The sequence below is a fragment of the Engraulis encrasicolus genome, chromosome 6 (assembly GCF_034702125.1).
Source record: "Engraulis encrasicolus isolate BLACKSEA-1 chromosome 6, IST_EnEncr_1.0, whole genome shotgun sequence".
In the NCBI taxonomy this organism is placed as follows: Eukaryota; Metazoa; Chordata; class Actinopteri; order Clupeiformes; family Engraulidae; genus Engraulis; species Engraulis encrasicolus.
The window spans coordinates 37,555,869-37,572,574 of record NC_085862.1 but is presented as its reverse complement, the minus strand read 5'-3'; the positions used below and the strand labels follow the sequence as shown (position 1 = coordinate 37,572,574).

At 45.2% G+C, this 16,706-nt stretch overlaps 1 protein-coding gene across 1 annotated transcript in view; it reads left to right on the top strand.

The window, feature by feature from the left end:
- atp10a (ATPase phospholipid transporting 10A) overlaps window positions 1-16,706 on the top strand; it is a 65,369-nt gene that overhangs the window by 19,323 nt on the left and 29,340 nt on the right. The window contains exons 7-11 of the mRNA XM_063201513.1: window positions 134-386; window positions 956-1,173; window positions 3,923-4,117; window positions 7,191-7,806; window positions 13,267-13,370. Coding sequence (XP_063057583.1) covers window positions 134-386; window positions 956-1,173; window positions 3,923-4,117; window positions 7,191-7,806; window positions 13,267-13,370 — 1,386 coding nt within the window. The remainder of the gene's footprint in view (window positions 1-133; window positions 387-955; window positions 1,174-3,922; window positions 4,118-7,190; window positions 7,807-13,266; window positions 13,371-16,706) is intronic.

Genomic DNA, 16,706 nt, shown 5'->3' with positions numbered 1-16,706 from the left:
GACCACTGCTCGGTACTTTTCCAAAACAACTTTCTTCATCTTGACACACGAGATAATAAACCTCCTACTTATAATCTCTCTCTGTCTCTCTCTCTCTCTCTCTCTCTCTCTCTCTCTCCCTCTCCCTCTCCAGGTGCTGATCCCCATCTCGCTGTTCGTGTCCATCGAGATCGTCAAGATCTGCCAGGTGTACTTCATCCACCAGGACATGGAGCTGTACGACGAGGAGACCGACTCGCACCTGCAGTGCCGCGCCCTCAACATCACCGAGGACCTGGGCCAGATGCAGTACATCTTCTCTGACAAGACCGGCACGCTCACCGAGAACAAGATGGTGTTCCGCCGCTGCACCGTGGCCGGTGTGGAGTACTCCCACGATGCCAATGGTAAAGTACAGTGAAGACGCGTAAGGACAGCACTGTCAGATTTTGACTTAGAAGCCATTTACACGTATAGTGCTATGGATATTTTTGAAAACAACGTTGGTTTTGGCCTATCGTGTACACGTTTTAGAATACATTTTAAAACTCCCAAAAATATCCCATTTACGCAGCTAAAAGGCACCAGTAACAATGGGGTTTTCATTTTTATTCACATGTCATGTTTACATGTAAAAGTTTTTTTTTTTAAATGTCTACATCTTAAAATATCCATGTACGTGTAACCAGCACCTTATTTCTTCAATATTAATGACACTAGAGGTGCTGGTGACCTGATATAACACTTTAAAGAGGGGTAAACATGTCACCATAACTTAAAGCATCTGTCTATACAGTAACCCAGGAGTGTGTGGCACTTTTCTCCTTTAAGTTAGTTCTTTGATATGGCAATGATAAAGGTCTTTTTCTCAGATATTGCTGAGTAATTCATGGTGGATTTTTGAAAAATAGCTAGAACCTCATGTTGACATACAGTCATTTAAATTGATGGGGTTTTATGTGGCTCTGTCCTGCAGCAAAACGGCTGGCCTTGTATCAGGAGGTGGATTCGGAGGAAGAGGACTGCAAGTCCCATGGTGGCACGTTGCCGAGACGCGACAGTGTGACCAGCCATCAGAGTGGCAGGGTGGTGCTGCGCTCCCAGAGCACCAAGTCTCACCGGCGCACGGGAAGCAGAGCCGAAGCCAAGAGGGCCAGCATTCTCTCCAAGCACACCGCCTTCAGCAGCCCCATGGTCAGGAGCTAGGACACACACACACACACACACACCAGTGACGTGCGCTGAACTTTATGGCTGGTGAGGCACTGACTTTTCCAATATCAGATTTTCAAATATACAGCTACAGTATTAGTAAATATGTGCCAAATAGGCCTACCGATAAGTTTCATATGTCATAGCTTTCTTAACAAAAGGTAGGCCTACACATAGGCGGCGCTACAGCAAGACTGTTGGGGAAGCTAAAAAAATAAATATAAATAAAAAGAAACGGAACATTTCCATGTGCAACTGCAACACATATCCATTCTGGCTATTATATGTTAAAACGGCTTGCCATATGCTCGTGCGCCAATGGAACTCTCAAACGCGACAGGCACACGCGCACACACACACACACACACACACACACACACACACACACACACACACACACACACACACACACACACACACACACACACACACACTGAAGGCAGGGGAGGAAGACGGCTAGTTGCCAGACCATGGACTAGTATCTCCCAAAAATGTCTCCAGCAATCAAATCATACACCCGAATGTCCACACCTTTGTTTCTATTGATATTTTCATGCGCAATGTCACTCTGTCTACCTCCATCAGACAGGTATCAAAACTCGCAATCAAACTCGCAAAACTAATGACGAGGCAAAATGCGCACACACCGGGGGGAGACAGGAGAGCAAAGAAGCCAGCTGATTGACCATATATCACCATGGCCAAAAATATCATATGGGTCTATCATATCCAACAGACATATCAGATGTCAGTTTTGCAGCCCAAATAATACAAATATGCTGTGATTTTGAATTTCTAGTTGAAGTAGCTTGCAATGATGTAGTTGGCTACATTTTACAGATGGAGCTAGCTTAATATTTCTATTGGATGTAGCTTGTCTAGAGGAGCTAAATGTTAGCTTACTACTAGGTTCTACAAGTAGCTTGCGTTGCGCAGCCAGACACTGTTCTCGCTGCCTCGCACTGTACACTGTTCACTCCAGTCACACGCAGATGCCCAACAAACACAAGCGAATCTACACACATCACATTACATGGTAACTAAACCACCCGGGCAGCCCACCATGAATTCAGGAAAGGTGTGCATTTTTGAAAGTGGTGTTAGCTTGGTGACAGGATAGCACAGGTGCTTTGCTTTTAAGTGAGGGCTAGTTAGACGGAAGACAAGTAGACAACATCGATAACAACATTGACAACAACATTGCCACCAAATAGTAAACTTAGTGCTTCGGCGAGCACATCAGGGGGGAAACGGATTTCCTACCTTATTCTGTCCTGTTAATTCCTGTTACTTGAAGCTCTTAGTTTCGTTATGAAATCCACTTTCATGGTAGCAGTCAAAGTGAACAAGCTAGCCAACACTAATGACACGACCGATTGAACTTCAGATTCGCTATGACGTAACTGCCAGCAAGACTCTCAATGCCAGAATGAGATTGCGGCCAGACTGCTGCTGGCCTCCACACTGTATCTTTCAGTGGGCGTTATGCCAAAGCGGTCAGAGTAAAGAAATGATAATCACATGTAGAAAATAGTAAAAAATTATCAGGAAAATGAGGGCACACCATACATATTTCTATTAAGTGTATAAAAACGTTTAATACAATATTACCAGGTTGCATACACAGAACGAGCAAAATGGCGCATGCGCACAAGCTTGTTAACGAGGGATTGCGCAATCCGGCGTGAGGCAAACTAGGAGTTGCCCCAAATTCAGCATATTGGGAGCAATTTGACATGCAATGGGCAAATATTACGATTTTGGCCACGAAAATGATTGAAAATGATTGAAACTGTTTAACTACTGCACAAATGATAGTTATGGTGCAGATGCTCGAAAACAATAGCCTAGTTATTATTGTTACTATTATTCATATTTACTGCATCTCATCATTCTCATGTAGGGTTGGTGAGGCACTGCCTCCCCTGCCGTATTGGAGCGCACGTGCCTGACACACACACACACACACACACACACACACACACACACACACACACACACACACACACACACACACACACACACACACACACACACACACACACACACACACACACACACACACACACACCTCTGCCTTCAGCAGTCCCATGGTCAGTACCTAGCCTATGCACGCACGCACGCACGCACGCACGCACGCAGGCAGGCAGGCAGGCAGGCAGGCAGGCAGGCAGGCAGGCAGGCAGGCAGGCAGGCAGGCAGGCAGGCAGGCAGGCACGCACGCACGCACGCACGCACGCCACCTTCAGCAGTCCCATGGTCAGGACCTAACACACACACACACACACACACACACACACACACACACACACACACACACACACACACACACACACACAAACACACACACTCACCACCTTCAGCAGTGCCATGGTCAGGACCTAGCTTACACTTTGGAATGTAGTCATTGTTTCATGATGCCAAAAATAATTGAGTAGATTGTCCTTTATAGTTGCCATTGCAAGGCATGCAGCCACAATAAAAACACTAACCCTGTTTGACCCTTAACATTATACTGTAAGTACACCAACACAACTTCTCTATTAACATTATACTGTAAGTACACCAACACAACTTCTCTATTAACATTATACTGTAAGTACACCAACACAACTTCTCTATTAACATTATACTGTAAGTACACCAACACAACTTCTCTAACTTCACCCACCCACTCTAACCTCACCTGACCTCTCTAACCTCACCCACCCTCTCACAACCCCTCCCACAGGAGAAAGACATCACTCCCGACCCGCAGCTGCTGGACAAGGTGAACGACGGCGCCAGTCAGATGGAGTTCATGCGTTTCCACAGCACGGGCCTCAGCCAGATCCCCTCCGACCTCAACGACATCATAGACTTCTTCATCGCCCTCACCATCTGCAACACCGTGGTGGTGTCCTCGCCCAACCAGCCCAGGCAAAAGGTGGGTACTATGTCACCAGGGGCCTATACGTACCAAGAAGCTGGTTAAGGTAAGAGGTAAATCATCTAATAGGAGAGCCTGGAAAATGAGGCCTCCAGACTCTTCTGTTAGATGATTTACCTCTTAACTTAACCTGGTTTACTCCTGAACCAGCTTCTTAGTATACCCCCCAGGGCTGAAATTTGGCGTAATTGGCAATCTCTAGGCATGCAAAAATCTTGTCAGCTGTAAGGACACACCCACATGTACGATTTCTTTGTTGGTCATATTTATGTACTTACCTTACCCTAGAACTTTCTCTACTGGGCACATAACTAATACAACCTGTACTGTACTGTATTTACACTGCATCATTATATCAGTCACTCACCACCAGCCAACGTTTTTTTCAGCTGAATGAATACATTTTAATGCAAGATGAGGGTCTTAGGCTTTAAAATGAAACTTATTTCATGTTTTTATGTGCATCAGAAGCTAAGATATTTAGGTTTTTATAGTTTGAGGGCAACTTTCCCAACAAGGGATTAGGCATTCAGCAGGCGTTTTTTTGCAAATGCTTTAGGCATCAATGGGTTAAATCAAATCAAAATTTGTCACCACCATATCAAATAGTACATTGATGCATCCGCTGGTTTCATTTCCCTTTTTTGTTTCTAAATAATTTAACCAATCGCTTTTGTTCCTGTTCTGCGGCGTTGGCAGGAAGTTTTGCTTTGAAGGTGTAAAAGGGCCATATCACATTTGTCATAAATAGGATTAAAAATAAAAAAGACATGACGGCACTCCTAGTTGTGCACTTTATTGCCCGTTAGACGTAACGGCCTTCTTCAGTGTCAGTGTCAAGATAACAAATGGCTGGAAATACCATTCTAAATATTTATAGTTATAGTTATTAATGATTGCAAGATAACTTTTCAGAAATATAAAAATATTAGCAGAATTGAAACGAGTTTATGCATAGTGCGACCTTTCCCCTTGTTTTTCAGTTATAATTTTTGAAAATATTTTTTTCTGGCATTGAGGTGAGATCGGCTCTCCTGTGTTTGTGTGTGTGTGCATATCCCACTCCTGCTCTTGTTGTCACGTATTCAGCTTTACCCACTTGAGAGCTCAGAGGCCTGGCCTACCAAGTAAGGACAACGGGGGGTATGTATAGCAACGTTGTACGTAGAAAACGACAAACAGACATGAAGCAGACCTAGCGATGTCTTGGCGATAACGATCAAAACAAGGTCCGTTGGAAGGTGTACACACAGTGCGCGTTGTTTGCCCTCTGGTCTTTTCCCATGTCACTTTGGTTTACCTTTTGTCGTTAATCCAGGTGATGACAGTAATTTTCCATGGTGGTGGGTTTTTTTTGTGGCTGCACTGCACTGCTATGAGCAGACCTGCTGTATTACCCGCTGTGAGGATTGTGCTTTTGCGCATCACGTCTGCGTTTGATCAGTGTGTGGGCTTGTCATTATTTTGTTCATCTCCTTGTGCTGCACTGTGCTAGCTGTGACATAATAAAAAATGTTTTGGGGTGTGGCCGTTCCAGCCGGGACCAGAGATATCCTGTCCAGCTGTGTGGAGCCAATGCCCTCATTTGACCCCTTTCGCTCTACAGACGGCGCTCACCTCACACGACAGTGCAAGCCAGCTCACCCGTGGCATTAGTCCGGCCAACCACAGCACATCCCCCTAACACTACCACACAATCACATCTAAATGAATGATCAAATAGTCAAATTTGAAACTTTCTAAATATTTCTTATTTAATCTTATTTAATTTAAATACCTGAATATGTATTCCTGCAGTCAGTAGCCTATCTCCAACAATTTGAATTGCAACATCTGAACAGTTAAAAAAACACATTCTTCACATTTTAACAAATGCCTGCCTTCTAATAAATAATGTCATGTTCATGCCCCAAGTGTCATAATTCTTCATAATGCTTCACAATTCATCTTGGTGGGCCCCTATACAGTACACGTAATAGTATGTCAGCCCCACACAGAATCACTTATGCCGTAAACAAAGAAAGCCCATCTTCCCTTATAATATTTTTTAATTAACAAGACCGTTCGCTGTGAACCAAGGTTCAATAGAACTAAAAGCGTTAGCACTCTGCCTTTCCCCCTGTCTATTGTTCATGCTTTATTGTTTCCTTCATCTTCTTGAAAGGTCCTGTCGTGTGTGTGTGTGTGTGTGTGTGTGTGTGTGCGTGCGTGTGTGCGTGCGTGCGTGCCAGTCACATCACTGTGGTCGCTCATTGGGCCTTAGCGTTAAGCGCTGGGTTGATTTATGCCTGCTGTGGTCTTGGGCCAACTGTAAAAGGCAGATGTGTTTTGATTTTCGTTTATTGTCCTGCCGAGAGAAGCCGACAGGGGTGGGGGCAAACGGGTCTGTTGTCCTGGGCCCAGGTAGAGAGGGTGCTTTGGATTGGGTCCTCTTTACATTGCATGTATTGGCTGGGGGTGCCCTTTCAAATGACTTTGTCCCAGGCCTGGCCAAAGGCTGTCCGTGGCTTTTGTCCCACTGAGAAGAGGGACGGTGGCTGAGAGCCCCTCTCATCTTCATCACAGGCACTTTGCCATGTGACGTGCTCTGTCATCTTGTCATCTGAGTGAAAGTATTACATGTTGCATACATTTCTCCCAACGCACTGTGTGTTCCAGAGTCCAGAGTTTGATCAAAGATGTGAAAGGAAAAAAAGTAGCAATGCACATCTTGTCCTCTGTTTGGGCTGTGCTCTTGTTGAGCAGTGTTCATGGGCTCTTATTAATAACATGAAAGTACTATGTGATTTATTATGTCTTACAAAGGCAAAAAATAGTTGTCATTCAAACAATGCATTTTGAGAGGCTTTCTATTCAGACAACCTTGTAGGTATAGCAATGGTTATGATTTTATGCACTTTGTTTTTAAAAAGAAAAATCGAGATAAAGGAGATGCTAAGTCAAATTCCTGTCAAAACTCAATTTTGAAATAATATATTCTACAGTTACCACTTTTTGGCGGTTCAAGCTGAAGACAGCATATGCTGTGACATGTCCCCCACTTATAACGATCTTCCTCTCCCTGTCACAGGTGCGGCGGTTCGAGCTGAAGTCCCCGGTGAAGACCATCGAGGACTTCATCAAGCGCTTCACGCCCAGCCGCCTGACCTCAGGCTCCAACAGCAGCAGCCTGTCCAGCCTGGTCACCAACCGCTCCTCCTCGCACCGCGGCTGCTCCAGCGTCCTCACCTCGCCCTCCGCCGAGAGTACCCTCACCAAGCTGGACGAGGTGCGCCAAGCCAACGCCTCCACCCTCTCCGCCTGCAACTCTGGCGCCGGTGCGGGCATCGGCACCCTGGATCACCACTTCAGCACCGTGCCCACCTCCGTGGATGGACTGAAGTCCCCCTGGGGAGGGGTGGTGGAGGAAGGGGAGCTGCGTTACGAGGCTGAGTCCCCTGACGAGGCGGCGCTGGTGTACGCGGCCAGGGCCTACAAGTGCTCGCTGGTGGGCCGGCTGCCGGACCAGGTGACGGTGGAGCTGCCTCACATGGGCAAGCTGAGCTTCGAGCTGCTGCACACGCTGGCCTTCGACTCCACACGCAAGCGCATGTCCGTGGTGGTCAAGCACCCGCTCACCGAGCAGATCACCGTCTACACCAAAGGAGCCGACTCGGTCATCATGGACCTCATCAAACCACCCACAGGTGAGTGAGGGCCTGCATTGGTGTTAGGTTTAGGAAAAGACAAGCTTATATTAAAGCCATGAGCATGTATGAATGTCTAGAGCTGTGCACTATGTCTGCTTGCAACTGGACGTTAGATTGAAGCCCAGGCACTGAGTTTGGAGATAAAAAGGATTGTTGAGACAGTCAAGGCAAATGCTGTATTTTGGATTAGAGGATTTGGAACTGAGATTATTATTGTTGTTGTCCTGGTCTGCATATGCTGATCATATCAGAATTGTTTTAAACATGCAATTATTTTCCTAATGGAAAGGTTTCAATAAGAATGTGCTTTGAGCCGAGCGTTTTTCAAACATTCAGATTTTACCCCTGATATTATGGTAAATCCTGCGCGACATACAGCATTTTCAAACTATTGCACAAGAAAACTGGGGCACCAGTGGTTCAACGGCGCTTATGGAGTTGGTTTTGGAGATGCCAACAAGAGTATGTGGGATGTGTGGTAACAAGAGTGAACTACCTCCTGCATCCAAGGTCTCCCTCATTCAGGAAGTGCTTTTTAGCATCTAAACTCCTTAAATTGCTTCAGGAGAGTTCTCCCTGAACCGAAATTTACTGTAAATCCCACTAGGCTAAAAGGTGGTGCCATGTAAAATAAAGCCTAGTCTAAACTTTGGGTTTTTACCATGGATCCTTCTTGTAGTTAACCTTACGTTTCGAAACCTTAAATGTTTTTTTCAGTAGTGTACATTAAGGCCAGGTAGTAGTGCTAATCTCTGTGCTAGCAGCTGGCAGGTCGTCCAGGCCTGGTGGCTGTGGTATCTTGACTCTTGACAGGCTTAGCAGCACAGCAGGCTGCTCCCAAGGGGAAGGATTGATGGCCGCTGGCCACGGACCAAAGTGACCACAAATCATTAGATACCATCTCCCACAGCACCCACTGCCAGGGCGGTGCACTGCTTACACATTTTTTTAACAAATGGAAAAGATACTCGCAGCCAGTCACTCACCTGTGATAAATGGCATTTCGTAATTGTGTGTGTGCTGGTGTGTGTGTGTATGTGTGTGTGTGTGTGTGTGCGCACGTGCATGTGTGGTTTATTCTGCCTCAAATCGGTGCCAAGTCCTGGTGTTGTAATTTGCACCTGGTAACTGATGTGTTGAGGTCCATGTTCACATTCTTTTCCTCGTAGAGATGTCTGACTCCCATGCTTGGATCAGGAAGCAAATGCCTTCTGCTTTCTGGTGATTGGACATACCTGTGTTACTCTGTGGCACAGCAGTAGATTATTCAAGTTCAAGGGTTCAAGGGTTTTGGAAGAGATTTTTTTTCTATTTTTCTTTATGAATTGTATAAATGGCTACCAGTATAGATTATGTATTAACACTGGTCTGCGCTGTAACTTCCTACAGATGTGAATTAATGTTGCATATGTTTTAACCAGAGACACTGTTTTTGTGACTAAACGAAAGACAACCTGAGAGCAGCTGGAGAAAATCCATAATTGCTGTTGTGCTCACACTGAGAGGCTCCTCTAAATCAGACGGCATTCTCCTGCCATGTCCTGCATGTCCAAGTAACAACCCCCTCACCCCCATCAGACAGCTATTTCAGGAAATGATCATGAATCTGTGCTATTTCCTCCCTTTTTGCCACTAAACAAAAAGGAGAACACACTTCAGTTGAGCCCCAGGTGGTGTTGACGTTCCTCAGAGCTGCAGTGCTGGGACTGTAAGGATGGAGGACATTTTTGCTTTGTGCTCGCTTTGATTGAGAGCCAGCTTCAATCAGCAGCGATCCCAATACATAATGTAACCTCTCCTGGCCTTTCCCATGTACATCATTCCATTACGCTCGGGGAAACCTCATCATCAAGAAAGGTCTTGGGATGAGGGAAATCTAAAACCAATTGGACCACAACACACACAAAATGCAACAAAAGTGAAAATGATAGAAAATGGGAATACATTCCTCCCACACGAGGCTATTTCGGTAGTGTGGACGTTTTGTCTGTGGAGACTTGGGAGACGTGAGGCCTCGGTGACGTGAGGCCGCGTGTTTTTCTTTTTTTTCAACGCAGGTGATACACTGTGTTCTCTCCGACTCCTGCTAAATGGCTGCAGCGTTTCCCTTCCCTTGCTCCCCTGGGTTGTGTGACTGGTTTCAGCGGTAATAAAGCGCCCTAATGGAGAAGGTGGTCTCCCTCTTTAGTATTCTAGGCATGCAAAGAGCCACACAGGCACTTTTTCCCTGCAATGCTTGTGTACATAGAGACACTAGCCAACCGTTTCGGAGTGGCTAACCCAGCAGCCACTGTCCTCAGTTTTTTTTGTGTGTTCCGAGCACCATGACAACCAGTCAAAAAGCTCTCCAGACGGAAGCCCATTACGTACAAAATGTACACTTATCGGTGGAACACGGTGACAGGTTTGTTTCAGGTCCATACCTTGCCGTACTTACTTGAGTTTAGTAGATCTTATTTCAACCCATCTTCCATGTAGTGTCTATTTTTCGCTGCTGTGATTTGTCTTCTGTTGTCTTAAAGACTATGGGATGGCAGAGCTGTCGAGTAAACTGTCGTCAATGTGAATCATTGCCTGTGAAGGCTTCATCTAGGAAAGATATACTGTAGCAAAGTGCACCATTGGTTACTCCTAAACGAGAAACAATGAAATGGCCCATCACTTTTCTACAAACTTTGTGTTGTTGCAGCTGAAAATGAAAAATTCTTGTCCAGGGTTCCTAAATCTTTTGTAGTGCTGTGTCACTTTCAATTTGGTCAATATCTGAAACTATCGTAGGTAGCCGCAAATACACCTTCCCTACGTATACGTTTGTAATGGTGATCTGGAACACTCTTAAGTTGTCAGAAAACTGAACGGTTTTCAGTCCATCACTTTTAGAAAAACAACATTTCCCAATCTTGCACAGCAATGTAATTTGCAGTATTGGCATTCAGTACAACATTGTATTTTCCTCACAAAGGAGAAGGTGTCTGGTTGGCATTTCTTTGTGACATTTTGCTGGTGTTCTACAGGGGTGATTTACAAGGCCCTTTCTTGCCACAGCTGTTTGTAAAGAGGGACTGTTGTCCCTAACCCCAACCTTCTGCTATTTGCACTGGGTGTGCCACACCCGACACCATGCGTGTGTGCCTGCCTGCCTGCCTGCATGCGTGCCCCCATGTGCGTGTGCGTGCATGGCTGTGTCACTGCAGTACTCTGGCCACTACCTCACAAACTCCCAGGACACCAGGCGCCACCATATTACACAAACCACCCCTTCACCTTCCCCAACAGGGTGGGGATGACCAATTAGCACACTAGCTCTCTTGACTAGCACAGTGGCTCCATTCACTCACACACACACACACACACACACACACACACACACACACACACACACACACACACACACACACACACACACACACACACACACACACACACACACACACACACACACACACACACACACACACACACACACAGCACTGCATACACATCCGTAGGTGCTGCTCGATGACATGCATGAGTTGGGTGCTTGTGGAGAGTTCTGGTCATGTATGCGTCTTTGATTGACGTAACATTTGGCGGTGTCGGCAGCAGACATTGTCATTATGTAACCAAAGGGGGGGCTGCAGGCCCTTCTGGAGCACTGCAGGTAAAACAAACATGGTTCACATGGCATGAAAGTGGCTTGAGTGGCCTGTTCGAGTGTGCTGCAGACAGAGGTGAGGTGTTGACATGGTCAATCTCACTGAAGCCTGAAGCATGAAGATGTCATTGGTCCTCTGGGACATGCTTTCCCTCAGGAGGAGGGAGGGGAAGAGAAGAGAAGAGATGGGAAGAGAAGAGAAGCTCTTGTTGGCTTGTGCATTTGACTTGAGCTGGACGTCTGAGTGAGACACGCCTGTAGATTGTCAAGATGTTCAATTGTATAGACTTTTTTTAAATTATATTTTTGGGAGTTTTCAACTTTATTTAGAAAGGACAGTGAAGAGTGTGGGACAGGAAATGAGCGGGAGAGAGAGAGACGGGGGAGGATTGGGAAATGACCGGGGTCGGGAATCGAACCCTGGTCGCCCGCGTAGCCACGGCTGGGCCCAATTACACAGACTTTTTACACAAAATGAGTTGTATGACCCCATGCTGGAATATCAGTCTGTTAGTCTTAAACCTAATGCTAAATGAATTGTGTTCACTGCTATTAATTCATTTTATATTCGTTTCAATGGGTTAAGTGTGCCAAAGATTTTGTCATCTCTGAGTCATGTTTTTTTTCCTCTTAAACATGTGGCAAATGTTCCGCTTCTCCTTGGGTTGCATAAATTCTTCCCCGAATGTGGCCAGTAATTTTCCTCTCTTTTATTTGGTCTTCCTGTAATTTGTAAGTTGATGAAATATTTATTTTGATCACTTACCGGTGCTTAGGCTCCAGAGAGGCCATTAGGTTTTTACGACATCGCCACCTTCATCAAGAACGTTCTCAAACAATAGGCCCCTCCTTTGGCCTTCAAGGTCATGAGAAAATTCAGACTCCAATTACCACCATAACAAAAATGCAGATGGCAGGGCTGATTTGAAAACGAGACAACTGTCTCAATATTGACTACCCTAGAAAAATGAAGGACAAATACGAATACAAATAAATAGAAAAAATGGGGTGTTCCAGGAAAACAATTTTTGATCATTTTAATATTTTGAGTGTGGAGTGAGGAGCTATTAAAAACGGTTTGCGTGGAATGGGGCGAGTTTCTGGAGGAGGAAAAGGAGGGGGAGAAGGGAAGAGGACATGACATGAGTGGTGTGGCGGAGAAAAAAAACTAAAAGTCATGGGTAGTTGTTGATGCAAGGAGTGGGGTGGATGAATCATGGAGTGAAAATGAGTCTTGGCTCCCCTGCGCTGAGCGTGTGTGTGACTTGGCCAGCGTGGAGCCATGTTGGGAATGGATCATCTCAAACTGTTTGTTCCCTCTCTGCTGCCAGGGGAAAGAGGGGTAGCAAGGCTGGAGAGACACAGAAGGCATCAAAATGTCCTCCCGCTAAGCCTACTCATGGTACACTCGTCAATTAATGGAAGACATTGAGACTAAGAGCACAGACAAGGAGTCTGATTGAGAATTCTGCATTCAGCTTGAGTCACAAGGGCTGGGAACTGCAGACTGCACCAACAGTTATGTCAGAGGGTTTTGAAAGGAACTGGGCAGATATGTGGGCGTAGAGTAGAGTAGAGTAGAGTAGAGTAGAGTAACTTTATTGATCCCAGAGGAAATGGCGGTGTCCAGCAGCATCCAAAAATACACAAATTATAATTGCTCTGCATTACAAGTGTTAGGCAGAGGGGACAAGAGACCATCCTTGTTTTTGTTTTCATACATTTCCTTCACGTGCCCTTTTGCAGGATGCGGTAACATACAAAGGCATTACCTGTTTTCTAATTGAAATTAAATGTTTGTCTTTTGTCACAAAAAAATACAGATGACTCCAAAGGCAAGCGGCAAAAGAAAATCCTGTACAAGACCCAGAACTATCTGAACCTCTACGCCAAAGACGGCCTGAGAACACTCTGCATCGCCAAGAAGGTACACACTCACACGCACACACACACACACACACACACACACACACACACACACACACACACACACACACACACACACACACACACACACACACACACACACACACTTTTTTTTCTCCCCACCTCTCTTGCGCTTTCTCTCTCATTTCACTCTGTCTCTGTGTGTCTCTCTCTTAATCACTCACTCACTCACTCACTCACTCACTCACTCACTCACTCACTCACTCACTCACTCACTCACTCACTCACACACACACACACACTCTTTCTCTCTGTGCCACACTCCCATACACTTTCTGAGGTGGTTAAAAACACCTGTTATTGTGCGTGTGCATGTGTGTGTGAGCGCGTGCTTGCATGTGTTTGGATGTTTGCATTTGTCCAATCAGATCTCTGTGCGGCCCAGATGATGGCTCCATGCCTCCCATCTTGGCGTGCGGACGTGCGGGGTTGCATGTGTCCGCGTAGCACAGATGATGGCTCCATGCCTCCCATGTTGAAGTGCGTGCGTGCGTGCGTGCGTGCGTGCGTGCGTGCGTGCGTGCGTGCAGGGTTGTATGTGTCCGCGCAGCACAGATGATGGCCCCATGCCACCATCTTGAAGTGCCATTCACAGTGACTCAGCTCCAAGCTGCTGCCACATTCGTCATGGCATGGCTGCTAATTTATGCTCACACTCTCTTCTCTCATCAGTTATGTTCCTGTTAGGAGATTATTTATTTGGCTTACCCCCACTACACGCGCGCCCGCGCGCACACGCACACGCACACGCACACGCACACGCACACGCACACGCACACGCACACACACACACACACACACACACACACACACACACACACACACACACACACACGCCCATATGATGTGACAGACATATTTTCGCATGTTCCCATGCACCAGTTGTCTCTTATTTTTCTTCTGGCAAATGGTGTTGATTTTTTTTCTCTTTCCTCATTTATTGTAAGTGTGAAGTACCTGGTCAACGTTTTTTAATTAGGCTTAAGAATTTAATTAGGGTTCATTGAACAAACAAATTAAATGACAAAAGACGAATGTTTGGAGACAACTTCAGGAGTCCACAGAGAATAAGGGATGCTGGCATGTCCAAAAAAATTGAGAGACCGCTTCGAAATATCAGTTTTTCTGATTTCACTACGGATAGGTACAGTGCCCTCCATAATTATTGGCACCCCTGGTTGAGATGTGTTAAAAGCCTTAAAATAAATTCAGTGTTTATTGCAGAAGAATACTGTCACACTGAAAATTGTAGGAAAATGTAGCCTCCAACTCAAATGAATTGTAAGAAAATAAAAAAATCCCTGACTAAAAAATAATTATTTTTCAATAAATCACCTGTTCCACAATTATTGGCACCCTTAACAATTCCCAGGAAATACATATAATTGAAGCATTTCTGTCATTTCTACAGTAGTTTACAAAGTTTACCAGAGTATGTAGGAACATTTAATTAGTAATTCATCACTTCCTGTTTCCCTGGGGTATAAATATGACGTGACACCGAGGCCATTTCTCTTATCCACTCTTAAACATGGGAAAGACAAAGGAACACAGCATACAAGTGAGGCAGATGTGCGTCGACCTTCACAGGTCAGGCAGAGGCTACAAGAAGATTGCCACTCAACTGCAGCTGCCCATATCCACTGTGAGAGGAATAATTAAGAAGTTCAAAACAACTGGAACAGTGGTAAACAAGCCTGGACGAGGACCCAAGTTTATTTTGCCACCACGCACAGTGAGGAGGATGGTAAGAGAAATCAAAAGATCTCCAAAGCTCACTGTTACAGAATTACAACAAATGGTAGCATCCTGGGGTCACAAAGTCTCCAAATCAACCATCAGGCACTGTCTACACGCCAACAAGCTGTTTGGGAGGCATGCAGGGAAAACAACCTTTCCTCACTCACAATCATAAACACAAACGTCTGGAGTTCGCCAAGCGGTATTGGGGCTTCAACTGGGACCGTGTGCTTTGGTCAGATGAGACCAAGATTGAGCTTTTTGGCAACAAACACTCTAAGTGGGTCTGGCGTGCCATGAAAGATGTGCATGCTGAAAAGCACCTCATACCCACTGTGAAGTATGGGGGTGGGTCAGTGATGCTGTGGGGCTGTTTCGCTTCCAAAGGCCCTGGGAACCTTGTTAGGGTGCATGGCATCATGAATGCTTTGAAATACCAGGACATTTTAAATCAAAATCTGTTGCCCTCTGCCCGAAAGCTGAAGCTGGGTCGTCACTGGGTCTTTCAGCAAGACAATGACCCTAAACATATGGCCAAATCTACACAGAAATGGTTCACCAGACACAAAATCAAGCTCCTCCCATGGCCATCTCAGTCCCCAGACCTCAACCCCATTGAGAACCTGTGGGGTGAGCTGAAGAGGAGAGTACAGAGGAGAGGACCCAGGTCTCTGGATGATTTAGAGCGATTCTGCAAAGAGGAATGGCTGAAGATCCCTCTTTCTGTCTTTTCCCATCTTGTGAAACATTATAGGAGAAAATTAGGTGCTGTTTTGTTGGCAAAAGGGGGTTGTACAAAATATTAACACCAGGGGTGCTAATAATTGTGACACACATTATTTGATGTCAAATAATTATTTCTTTATGTGGGATTTTTTCCCCACTGAATAAATGCACTTGTATTGAAGGTTGGATTTTTCTCTTTTTTTCAATTAAGGTCCCATATTATTTAGAAAAAATAATAATAATTGGAAGCTAAAAAACACATCTCAACCAGGGGTGCCAATAATTATGGAGGGCACTGTATGTGTTTGAGTAAAACACACATTGTTGTTTCATTCTATAAACTACCGACAACATTGTACACAGAAAATATTGTAATTTAGATCATTTATTTGCAGAATATCTCAAAATGGTCAAAATAACACATGCGTTGCAATGTTTCCAAATCTCAAAAAAGGCAAAGAAAACAAGATGATATTAAATTTAAATTGACTTTGAAGAATTCAGAAATCAATATTTGGTGGAATAAGCCAGATTTGTAGTCACAGCTTTCATGCGTTTTGGTAGGCGTTCCATTACTCCTTCACATTGTTCTTGGATGACTTTATTCCAGGCCTGGTGCAAGAATTCAAGTTACTGAGCTTGGGTTGATGACTTGTGACCATACAGCTTCCTCTTGACCATATTCCAGAGGGTTTCAAGGGGGTTCGGGCCTGGAGTTTGGGCTGACCATATCAGGGTATTGATCTGGTGGTCCTCCAGCCACAGCTTGAATGGCAAGCTGAGTGGCTGGAGCATTGCCCTTCTCTAAAAAAACTGCCCTTAGCGTTCAGGGGCGTTGTCAGAACAGAAG